Below are 12,281 nucleotides of genomic sequence, written 5' to 3'. Positions count from 1 at the left end.
GGTTCCAACCCCTCCCTCTCTCTGAGGGAGAAAAATGAGGCTTTCTGCTCCTGTAAAGACTTACAGCCACGGAAACCTACTCTGCCTTATAAATTGGAATCAACGAGATGGCCGTGCGTTGGCTGTCTGGGTCCCTTTCATCCTGGGTAGTGCACTTCACGAAGCTGGTGGTGCCGGCAGAGTCGCCCGCAGCGGAAAACAGGCGGCCAGGGCGGAGCTGGGGGCGGGCGGGAGGCGGAGCCGTCCTCCGGAGCCGCCCCCGCGGCCGCTTCTGGCCCCCTCCCTTCGCGGGGCTGGGCTCCGAGCTGCCCGGCCGTGGGTAAGTGCGCGGGCCTGCGCTCCGCCGGCTCTGGGGCGCCGGGCGTGGGGACCGCGGGGCGGCGGGTGGGGGCCCGGCGGTGTCTCTGCCGGAGTGGGGGGGCCGGCCGAGGGGCCTGCAGAGGCCGAGCCTGCGAGGGAGGGAGGTGCCGGGTGGGCAAAGACTCCGAGGCCCCTGGCGTCCCTGCCGCAATTCTGCGGGGCTCCCAGCCCTGCCCTTCCTCGGCCTCCGTGATAGGAACCCCCAGCCTGCACCCCCCTTCTACGGAGGACCCTGCTTTCCGTTGGGGCTCAAGCAGGAAACTGATCAGCAGATTCCAGTCTTTAGGCGGGTGAGGGACCGTGTGCTGAGCCGACACCCCACCCTCCTCGCAAACCGACGAACAAAAACACCCCACTGAAAACCAGGGTTAGACGCATGGATGTTTGCAAGGACTTTGGGAACACTTGCTCAGTGTCTGTGGATGCTCTGCTCGCCTTTGGATAAGGGCTATTAACTCTCCATTTGAAAATATTGGAAAGGCAAGATCAGGACAGAGAAAAGAAAGGCCCCTTTGATTTAGGAGAGCAATTCTCCGCGGAGGGTGGGAGGGCCGCCCGGGAGCAGAGCCTTCTCGAGTGGGGGCGGCCCGGGCACAGGCAGACCCGCCGTGTGCCAGTCGTTTCGTGATGCACAGGAAGATGGTAGGTAGCGGCTTGGAGAACGTTTGTTTATTTTTAAGAGAAAGGAAAAGGAGGTATCGAAGAGTCAGGAAAGGGCAACCTATAGGGTCCAGGGTCCAGGTTGAGGACGTGTGTTTGAAAAAGGGGTGTGGAAGGCAGTTTTAAGCACCTGTTTGGGGAGTTCTGGGATGTTTCCACAGGCGAGGAGATGATGCTTGGTTTCATGATAGTTTATCTTCCTGGAATTTTATCTTCTACAGCAGGGTTGACTTTTGGGAGGACTACAAACGCCAAGAATTTGAAAAACGTTTATGTGTACCCCTCTATGCGCATTTCTGGAGAACGTCCATTGCTTTGATCAGATTAAAAACATCTGATTACGTAAACTTGGGGGTTGAAAACATAGCTGTTATATTTTTCTATGCCATTTACAATAACAAGTGTTCATCGTCCCTTTAAGTTGCGCTAATAATCAGTGTGTTTCCCCCCCCCACAGTGCATGCAAGTGCTGTGTGAACTAATCATGACTTTGAAGCTCTTTTAGTCTGTGTGGACGATCTACAGCAAGTCATGGGTGTTCGCTTCTTTTTTTAAAGTGTCAGTGACCTGTGCTCCTCAAACTTGACTGGTTGTCCTAGAATTTCCTGAATTCTTGATTAAAATATTGTGCCCTCGTGTGTTAGACAGGGTTCTCCAGGCCAGGTTAGCACAATAAACCTACTTATCACACCCTGGCTCCACCGCAGACCTTGAGAATCAAAATCTCTGGGGTTGGAATGTTCCCCCACTTCCCAAACTCGCTGTCACTGAGTTGATTCTGACTCACAGTGACCCTATAGACAGGGTAGAACTGCACCTGTGGGTTTCCCAGGCTGTAACTCTTTATGGGAGTAGAAAGCTGTGTCTTTCTCCCATCAAGCGGCTGGTAGGTTTGATCTGCTAACCTTGAGGTTGCAGCCCAACTCGACATCCATTGTGCCAACAAAGCTCCTTGGGGTTAGAACCCAGGGAGAGGAATTTTAAGGAGAAGTCCTAGGGTTCTCTGGTAATAAAAGTTAATGGTAGCACTTGAGGATTTTCTTTGAGATTTTTGCTTACTGGGGCCACTTGAAAACAGGGTTCCCTTAAAGATTCTATGGATGAGTCATCAATCCTGTATGACTAAAAGTTGTTATCAACATGTCACCTTTAAATTTTAAAAGATTTTAAAAGAAAAACGATAGCGACATTTTATCAGAAAAAAATCTCCAAAATAAACATGTTTCTGATCATAAAAATTCCACTTTAGAAAATGATCACAAGGTGAGCACCAGTAATTCCTCCTGATGATTTAAAAAAAAAATGCAAAACATACCCACACATTTATAGCATAATTTTATATCCATTTTCATATTCTGGTTTCTTCACTTAGCTATCATGAGAACTTTCTTGTGTAGCTACCTTTTAAAAAAAATAGAGAGACCAGGAGGATTAGGGGAAGGTTGGGGGAGAAAGAGGGGATCACATCATATGTTGATCACAGGGATCAACATATAACCCCCTCCCAGGGGGACGAACAACAGAAAAGTGGATGAAGGGTGATAGATGATGATATAAGATAAGAAAATAATAATCTATAACTTATCAAGGGTTCATGAGGGAGGGAGGGCTAATATCAAGGGCTCAAGTAGAAAGCAAATGTTTTTAGAATGATGAGGTAACGGATGTACAAATGTGCTTGACACAATGGATGAATGTATGGATCATGATAAGAGATGTAAGAGCTCCCAATAAAAGTATTTAATTTAAAAAAATCCCACCATTTTTAATGAGAGCATATCTTTCATCATATCAGTCAAAATCACTGCCATCGAGTCAATTCCAATTCATAGCGACCCTGTGGGACAGGGTAGAACTGCCCTGTGAGTTTTGGAGATTGTAACTCTTTCGGGGAGTAGACAGCCTCTTTTCTCCCAAGTTGCAGCTGATGGCTTCGACTGCTGACCATGCCACCAGCTAAACCAGTTCCCTGGGCTTCTCTATAATTCTTGATTATTCTAGCAATGTTGTGGCCTACGCCTCATTATTTTCATAGAATAAATTTCTAAATGAGGGCGTTGCATGCATTTTTTATCCCCCCATTTTTACATCTCTTCTTACTGCCTTTCCTTACTGGAAGGAAAATGAGCATTTCTGAAAGATCTATTGTATCCCGTGTCCCTTCTCTTATTTCAGCGGTTCTCAAACTTTAATGTGTATAAGAATCACCTGGGGAACTTGTTAAAAATTCATTTTCCAGCTCTTCTGCCTCATTAAGCGCTCGAGAGAGGCTCAGGAATCGGCAGTTCTAGCAGACTCCCCTTATGTATTTGATACAGGCACTCCTGCCACCGCAATTTAAGCAATCCCTCTTAAGTAAATGGCAAGACAGAAGCAAGAATTTTAGTCACTTGCTCAAAGCCATTTAGGCATTTGCTAATAAGAATTTCGGCTCCTCTGATGTCAGAGTCTCATTTTCTCCAACCTTCTCATTGATGTGCCCCTGGCAAAACAGCACAGAGGCCTTTTCTGACCTCCCAGTTGCCATAAGGCAGAGGTCAGACAGACGTCCACGTCCCTGTTCTAACACCAACCCTTCCTTTTACGACACCACTTTTCTGTTGGGTTTGATAATCCATTGCAGTGGCCACACAGAACCTACAGACAATAATCGTGCTTAAGGGGGTTCATTAGGGAAGTTAACAGGCTACCAGAAACCAGGACCAGAAAAGTTAAGGCTACAGTCATGGGTCCACAGGAATATCTCACCTCAGCCAACAGCCACGTTTCTCTCCAGCCCTTAGCCTCTCAGCCACGTGGTCCCTTGGCCTCTGCCTCTGCGGGCCAGGAAGCCCACCTGCGGCTCTGCCTCACTGTCAGTGCTTCCCTTTGTTCTGTCCCATAGTCTCTTTCTGGCCTCGGCCTCTGGTCTCCGGCTGACTCCTTTGCTCTGTCTCATGGTCTCCGTGCCACAGCCTCAGGTGCCTCTGGTCTCTGCCTCCTCCACTCCAGACCCATCGAGAATGTGCTCCCCTAGTGGCTCGTCTCTCTTTATGGTCCAGGGCTTTCACTCTGTCTCCGCTTCTGAGATGGTTCTTCTTCAAACCTAGAGATTGGCAATTAAAATGGCCTAATCCCCTCAATCAGTGTTATCCACGCCCTGTGAGCATAGTTCCACCCAGTCATTTGGTGGGAGTTTCAGACAGAGACCTGGAGAGAAGAGGCAAATTAAGACATTTCACTTTGGGAGGATGGGGGAGGGAGGGGAAAAAAGAGGAGCTTATACCAAGGGCTCAAGTCGAAACTGTTTTGAAAATGATGATGGCAACATACATACAAATATGCTCGATACCATGGATGTATGGAATGCTATAAGAGCTGTAAGAGTGCCCGATAAAATGATTTTAAAAAGAAGAAAGAAAAAGAGACATTTCACTCTACGACAGCCTCCAATGATGGCAGAATGCAAGCTCCCCCTGGGCCCTCCTGCCAAATCCTCATCTTTAACTGAACATGACACCTAATTGTCCATGAATCTGGATTCGAATATCCCATCAGATATATGTGTAAAGGGAAACTGAGGTACAGGGAGACGGACAGACATAACTGGCAGGACAAGAGAGAGCAGAAACAGAAATAGCTTTATTAGGGGAGCTCCCGGACAAGGTTCTGTGACCTAGGCCAACGTGTTATAGAAGTCGTGCTCAGCAGCTGGGTGCCTGGGTTTTTAAAGGGGTGGTGAGGAATGTATGGCAATTATGGCAAGTAGCATATGGGGTCTGGACACCGAGAATTGCTTGTCTACCCCTTGTGGCTTTCTTTGAACCCACAGCATCTGGTTTCACTGGTTATCTTATCTGGTGGTTATCTTATCTGGGGCTGTCTGCTGCTGACCTTTGGGGATGTGCAGGGAAGCAAGTGCAGGGCTCTGACCTGCTTCAGCTTAGTCCAGACAAGATGAATTCTATATTATACTGCACAACATCTGAGGGGGCTTCAAAAAAAAATCTGTGGTTTCCACAAGCTTTTTGAAGTCCCTTTATATACTATGTAAAATAACCCCACACATACAGGGGAAAATGGGTGTTTCAGGAGCCTCAGGCTTCTCGTGTGGAGTCCTGTAGCTTTTTGCCAGGAGCCAAGTACACCCTGTTCCAGTGTACGTCAGTGTTTTGCGTAGTGGTGCGTGGAAGATTCTTGAGGACAGCCAAGCTGTGTCGCCTTTGGGAGTCACCCATGTGCAGCAAGCCTTTTGAATACTCCAGGCTGAGCATGAGCAAGAGAAAGTGCCATTTATTAGGGGTGTGATCCACAAGCCTTAGAAAGGTAATGGTGTTAGTCAGTGAAGTGGAGTTAGCATTGGGCTGAATTGAGGGAGGAGATGGAACCAATTTCTCTATTGTACTCCTTTTCAATTTTTAAGATTCTCCCAAGAAGGAATTTGAAATGTGTTTTTTTCCCCTCCTTTGGTCACTATTCCCCCAACCCCACACCTCTTTCTGCACATCCCCCCACCCCCCCACCGGCCAGGATCCTACGTTGTATTTGTTTTTATCTGTCCTTTGCTTCCTCCATTCTGAAACATTCCCACCATTTTTCCTTCTCTTTCCCTATCTTAGGCTTTTTGAAGAGTACTGCTTAATTGTTTTGTAGAATGGATTTGCCTGTTGCTCACCTAAACTTGTAAATTATGCTTTTTGTGGCACCAACACCACAGGAACGAGGAACCGCCTTTGGTGTAACATATCACAGGGGTGATAAAGGCAGGAAATCCCAGCATCTGCAGTATTAACCTGGCCACACGATGAGGGGGGTACCTGTGGGTGTCGCTGTTGACAAGTTACCAGCATCTTTCCTTCCCTTTGTAGTTATAATTATGTCGGAGGAGATATCCGAGATTATGCCAGTTCTCTTTATTCTCAAATTTTACCCGTTCATTTTGGTGTTGAACATTACACCTGGAAATATAGGTGCTCAGAAAGGTCATAGGAGAAAACTCAATACGATAAAACTGTGGTCCTTTCAAAGCAACGTCAGGGCAGACTTTTCAAAGGAAGAGGGTGGTGAGTCTTGTCCTAAAACAGTCTTGTTCACCTGTCCCAGATTTGTTACTTGGCTCCAGGATTCCCTGTCACATCAAGATTGCCTTGATTCCCAAAGAAAATAACTCTGAGACGCTTGGGAAAACTCAGGACCTCTTTGTACCCCTGAAATATTCCTATAAGTAAATTCAGTCCAAAGACCTTCTTTCAAATACCAACCAGGACTCACTTGCCCTAAAAATAATGTCCTTTAAAGAAAAGACATATAAAAAACAGATAGATAAATGAATAAATGAATAAAAGACTTATTACTCAGAATATAAAGTAATATATGAAGGGGCTTCAAGAATGTCTTAGGATCTCATGATTTACGTTTTTCCACGAACTGTTTGAAGCTCTCTTGTATATTCACTGAAATAAAAATAGGCAATTACAGATAAATAGAAAAGAAATGCCCCTAGTATTTCAACACCTTGTTCCAGGGATTATCAACTTGGTTTACATCCTGGTCATAGTTGGTACGTGAATCATATTGGCAACCATAGTCGATAACTACTGAAAGTGTACTAGGTGTGTCTGGGTCCATTGCCTAGTTAAAATGTTACCTGGTCAGAGGAATTGTCTTTCTTTTTGTCCCTTGCCACTTTATAGAGGGGGGCATTCACTGAAGAGGGCTTGTCGACAGTCGAGTCAGAATGTGCAGGCTGATCTCTCTTGAAGACACATGAACCCTTCACCCCTCTTTTGTGTACTCACTGTGGCCAGCTTTCTTCTGGCTGGCTCCCCACACAGGCTGGGAAAAGGGAGGAAAGGACTATTGTTCATCAGCTCTGACACAGCATCAACAGGAGAGGCTGGTGATGATTATTCAATGATTGGTGTTTTAAGTGCCATCAGTTGGTTCCCACGCAGCGACCCTGTGCATAACAGAATGAAACACTGCCTGGTCCGGTGCCATCCTCTTCATTGTTCTTAAGGTAGAGCCCATTCTTGTAGCCACAGTATGTCAGTTGTCCTACTGTGGTGGCTAGTGTGTTGCTGTGATGCTGGGAGCTATACCATTTGTATTTCAAAGGCCAGCAGGGTCACCCAAAGTGAACAGGTTTCAGCGGAGCTTCCAGACTCAGAACATACTTCCGTGTTTCCCCAAAAGTAAGACCTATTTACAGTTTTGCCTCTCGTGGAACTATAAGGCATCCCCCGAAAATAAGACCTCCCCGAACATAAGGCCTCCCTGATAATAAGGCCCCCTGAAGCTACTGTAACTCTGGAATCTGGACCGTAGTGGCAGGCGCACAGCTCACTGTTGACCGCAGCGCAGCCGGAGCAGATAGGAAGTGCGAGACAATGTACCAAAGATTATGAGTAAATGTACCATAGGTTGTTGTACGTGGAAATAATGGTAGTAACAAGAAATTCTTGATACTGTAGGATTCACAGTTTGTCTGGTTATGCTGGTTTGTGATGACAACTACTACCGTACCGTATACAGGTAATACATTTCCTTTTTTGTTGTTCAACAATAAATGTGTACCGTATTCTTCTTCATGGAAAAATAAGATATCCCCTGAAAATAAGACCTACTGTATCTTTGGGAGCAAAAATTAATATAAGACACTGTCTTATTTTCGGGAAAACAGAGTACAAAGAAGGACTGTGCTGCCCACTTCAGAGGAAAGAGCTGCAGAAAACCTTATTCAGTAATGACCGGTTAGCTAATTGTTCAGTACTTCTTACCAATGGCTCCTTACTTTTAGAAGCATTTCTTTTCTTTGGACACATTCCAAGGGCTTCATCCCAGGAGCAGTAGTTTATGATTATTAGTCACATGGACAGGCATCTTGTCATCACTCCAGCCAGGCAGTTCTCCATTCAGGGCACTATTCCTTCAGAGTATAGCCCCTGGGTGTCATAAACCATTCAGTGCTAGCTAGACTACCAGCCAAGGAGCCCTGGTGGCTCAGTAGTTGGGAACCACAACCGCTCTGCCGGAGAAAGACAGGGTTTTCTACTCCAGTAGAGTTACAGGCTGGGAAACTCACAGGGGCAGTTCTACTCTGTCCTTTAGACATTGGCATTGCCTCAATGGCAGTGACTTTGGGTTTTTGGAGGCTCTTAGCCAAAAGGTTGGTGGGGCAAACTCATGCAGGGCCACCTTGTAATACAAGTCTGACGATCTGTTTCTGAGAGGTCTTGGCCTTGGAAACCGTGTGGAGCCGTTCTCATCTACACCCATAGAGTCACCAGGTGTGGGATCCAGCCTCACATCCATACGGGTCCTACGGGATGGTTGTGTAACTGAAGGGAAGAAATTAAGAGCAGACACAAGTTTTCAGCGGCTCACTTCCTCCATGATACCAGGTCTGAGCAGGAGAGGGAGAGAATGTATTCTTATACCAGTTTATACAGGGGTTGGCAAACCCCTTTCATTGCAGGGAGCCACATACATAATAAAGCGGGCAGTACCTTAACCCTAGAGGACCCTGAATTCAGTAGAGGAGTAACCTAACACCAGTACTGGGGGCAGGTAAGAAGGAGTGACTGTCCCCCAGCAGGAAGAACAATATCAACACCTCTGCACTGCTGGCCAGATAGCAATCAGCCATGAGCTTGTAAGAGGCAACTTTAAGGTAGCACTATTATGAGAGGATATTGTGGGGATTAATCTTAGTTATGAGAATGTGATTGGGACTCATCTCTAACTCATAAGTGTGAAGGCCTCCCTCCACCCAGAACCCTGGCCTCCCAGGCTTTTTAAATATGAGAATAAAGAATTTGTCCAAAAAAAAAAAGAATTTGTCTGCATACACTCTCTTCCCGATCCTCAGTTTCCCACAGCCATGATGTGGAATTGAGTGATGGCGACTAACAACAACAACAACAACAACAACAACAACAACAACAACAACAACAGCGTCCCTCCACAAACAGCACTTAGAAAATCTATACTCCCAGTCTAGAAAAGACTGAGATTGTAGCCAACGTTATTACCAGTCCTAGTGTTTAAGTTAGGCTCCTTCCACGAAGTCTGTAAGAGGTGGTCTGATTGGCCCCAGGGCCCTGACAACCTCCTGCATCTTGGAGAGGCAGGACAGACTCCCCTGAAGGCATTTGGAGCAGACAGTCCCAGGAGAGGGACAGGAAGACGTGAGACAGGTAGGTCCAAAGGAACCCCTACGTGTGTTTGGGTTTCTGTTGGGGGGACCCAAACAACCAGGAGAGGAAAGAGGAAGGTATAACAGACACACAGCCTCTGAAGCCAACTGCTTGGGCTCAGATGCCTGCTCCACCATTAATTAGCTGTGTGGTATGGAGCAAATGACACAATCTCTTTGAATTTTAGTTTTCTCATCTGTAATATGAGGATGATGGTTATCCTCACATTACATGGTTGAGCGGCAAATTAGCACATTACTCTTCTTATTTACTGGACTTCAGCATCAACTGCTGCATACCTTCCCAGGACTCTGAACACTCGCCTTACTGTTCAGTTGGATTAGTCTGGGTCAGTATTCTCTTTTCTGGACTGACACAAGAAACTAGCTTCTAGCTACAGCATTGCCTCTAGAAAGACATGCTATCTAGGTTTCACTCCCAACTAATCTAGAGAGAAATTTTTTTTTGGTAATGCTAAGGAGCCCTGGTGGCACAAGTGGTTAAGTAAAAGGTTGGAGGTTTGAACCTACTCGGAGACTCTACAAAAGAAAAACCTGGTGATCCACTTACAGGATAGAAAATGCTATGGGACTTTCTACTCTGCCACATGGGCTCCATCCCACTGCCATCAAGTCAGTGCTGACTCATAATGACCCCCCAGGGGTTTCCAAGACTGTAAACTATTTATAGGAGTAGAAAACTCAGTCTCTCTCCACGGAGCTGCTGGTGGTTTCAAACTGCTGACCAAGCAGATGGCAGCCCAGTGCATAACCACTCCACCACTAGGGCTCCATGCTCCTAGCAGCAACAACCCTTCAGTCAGTATAAGGCGATCTAGAGCGTTTTTAAGATAGCTTTCTGCTGTTCCCCTTTTACCGTGGCCACCTTCTCACTTGAAAATCAACAACAACAACAAACAGCACAACATTTTGTTTTCATCATAAGAGGAAAAGTCAGGGGGAAAAAAAAAAGACCAAACTCACTGCCATCAAGTCAATACTGACTCATAATGACCCCACAGGACAGGGTAGCATGACCCCTGTGAGTTTCCAAGACTGTCACTCCTTACCAGAGTAGATATTCCTATCTTTCTCCTATAGAGCAGCTGGTGGTTTTGAACTGCGGACCTTGCAGTTAGCAGCCCAACTCGTAAGCACTATGCCTGCAGGGCTCTCTTATAAAAGAAAAGAGCTATATTACTTTAAACTTCTTTAAAAGGGAAGAAGAGAAAAACAAATTTCCCCTAGAAAATCCCATATTTCTAATGCAATCATCGTTAGCTGTTAGCTTCTTAGACCATTCTTATTTCTTTTCTTTCTTTTTTTTAAAAAAAAAATTATTAGGGGCTCATACAACTCTTATCACCATGTATACATTCATCCATTTGTACACTTCTTGCCATCATCATTCTCAAAACATTTTCTTTCTACTTGAGCCCTTGGTATCAGCTCCTCATCCCCCCCCCCCCATGAATCCTTGATAATTGATAAATTATTATTATTTTTTCATGTCTTATGCTAACCAATGTCTCCCTTCACCCTCTTTTTCTATTGTCTGTCCCCCAAGGAGGGGGTTATATGTAGATCATTGTGATTGGTTCTCCCTTTCTTCCCCCACCTTTCCCTTGCCTTCAACCATTCTTATTTCTATAACTTTACTGGCAATCACAATACACTTACATGGTTTATTTTATATTATTTTTTAGGTATTAAAACAGGAATTTATTTATCGTGGGCAAGAGGACACAAACAATATAAAAATCAAAAGCTTATCTGGCATTGAATCTTTGGCCAATTGACGTTCCTTTCTCTACTTATCAGATGGGACTTGGCTTTTACTTGTACACATTCTTCTGAAGGGCTCCAGCCTGTTTACGCAATCCTCAAACAGGGGAGAAGCTATGGGGCAGATTCCTGCAGCAGTCTGACAGGGTATGAGCGATTCTTCCATTCGGCCTCCTTCCTTCTTTCCCTTTTGCTCCATGTGTGTTATAAACTGGTCCTTGCAGGCGATGGTGAGTCTGGTGAGCAATACAGAGGAGCTCTGGAAGCCCACTCTGCCATCTTGGTGCTGGTCCAAGTCCTTCACTATTTTGCCCACAGCCAGAGGGTGGTTTTGGCTTTCCAAAAATCCAGAGAATGCCTCTTCCATGAGCACCCCCAGGTCCTCCTTCGTTAAGGAGCATTTGTCCACAGCAAATTTGTGAAACGTGAACATCATCGTCTCCATGTTATATTCCATTTGACACGGCATTTTGGCCAGGTGTGTGGGAGCCTTGGCGGGGAGGTGCAAGGTGGGGGTAGGGGAAAGGGAGGGCTCAGCAAGCCAGACACAGGTCAGTCCATAGTTTATTTCTACCTTTGTCTTTTGGTCACTTAATATTTCTTCTCAAGAGCTTCCATGTTATTACTTAGCCTAGAAAAAAACTTTGGTCTCCAGTCTGCCCGTTTACCTGAGGGCGTTTTTGCACCATGGACATGATCAGTACCTTAGCTTTGGCATGTGTTCTGTCTTCTTCTAATAACGTACTTAAAACCAGAGAAGCGAAGCTGTGGTTTCCCAAGGACCTCACACAGCCCCTTTGTCCCGTGTGTGTTTACCAGGCCCTCGCCCACGTGGCCTCCGAAACTGGGTTTTTTCAGTAACAGAGCATGGCATTGCTGAGTCGGGCCTGACTCGATGGCAGCGCGTTTGGAGTTTGCGAAGAGCCCGGTCTGCCAGCTCTTCAAGCTGAATTCATATTGCCTCACCTCTCGCTATTAAAATTTGAAGTTAGTAGGGAGCCAGTGGAAAGGTCTGGGGGCTGGGCCCAGTCCCAAACACTAAGGGAATGCCTGCCCCTCCCCCGAGAAGAATTTATTTCAAAGGACGGTACTGAATCCCCAGCTCCAGGGGAGAGATGTATCTGATCAGAGCACACGGAGCAGATGAGTGGGGAGGAGGAGAGACTGGAGCACATCCTGACCCACCAGGGCTTGAGGACGATGACCCCAATTAGAACAGCCAGTCACAGAGAGGACCACATGGCCAGCCCCACTATGAGACATGATGCCCCTCACTGACCCATGGCCCTGCGGACGACAA

General features: G+C 46.2%; 2 protein-coding genes and 1 pseudogene across 2 annotated transcripts in view; 1 reads left to right on the top strand and 2 right to left on the bottom strand.

Moving 5' to 3' along the window:
* The window catches only part of LOC101662989, a 9,562-nt pseudogene extending 7,607 nt beyond the window's left edge, over positions 1 to 1,955 (bottom strand).
* B4GALT4 (beta-1,4-galactosyltransferase 4) overlaps positions 298 to 12,281 on the top strand; it is a 41,826-nt gene continuing 29,842 nt past the window's right edge. Inside the window, exon 1 of the mRNA XM_004706493.2 lies at positions 298 to 319. The gene's annotated coding sequence lies outside the window, so the exon portion shown is untranslated. The remainder of the gene's footprint in view (positions 320 to 12,281) is intronic.
* LOC101662667 (protein S100-A10-like) lies at positions 11,007 to 11,450 on the bottom strand. Its single transcript, XM_045286158.1, has one exon. The coding sequence runs from the start codon at positions 11,448 to 11,450 to the stop codon at positions 11,007 to 11,009; it is 444 nt and encodes a 147-aa protein (XP_045142093.1).

Source organism: Echinops telfairi, unplaced genomic scaffold, assembly GCF_000313985.2.
Source record: "Echinops telfairi isolate 266 unplaced genomic scaffold, ASM31398v2 ScPeMD7_6;HRSCAF=24_0, whole genome shotgun sequence".
NCBI lineage: Eukaryota > Metazoa > Chordata > Mammalia > Afrosoricida > Tenrecidae > Echinops > Echinops telfairi.
This window is presented reverse-complemented; position numbering and strand designations above follow the sequence as displayed.

Excerpts from the sequence above, each read along its gene's own strand:
- LOC101662667 (XM_045286158.1), bottom strand. The coding sequence starts at position 11,450 with ATGCCGTGTCAAATGGAATATAACATGGAGACGATGATGTTCACGTTT.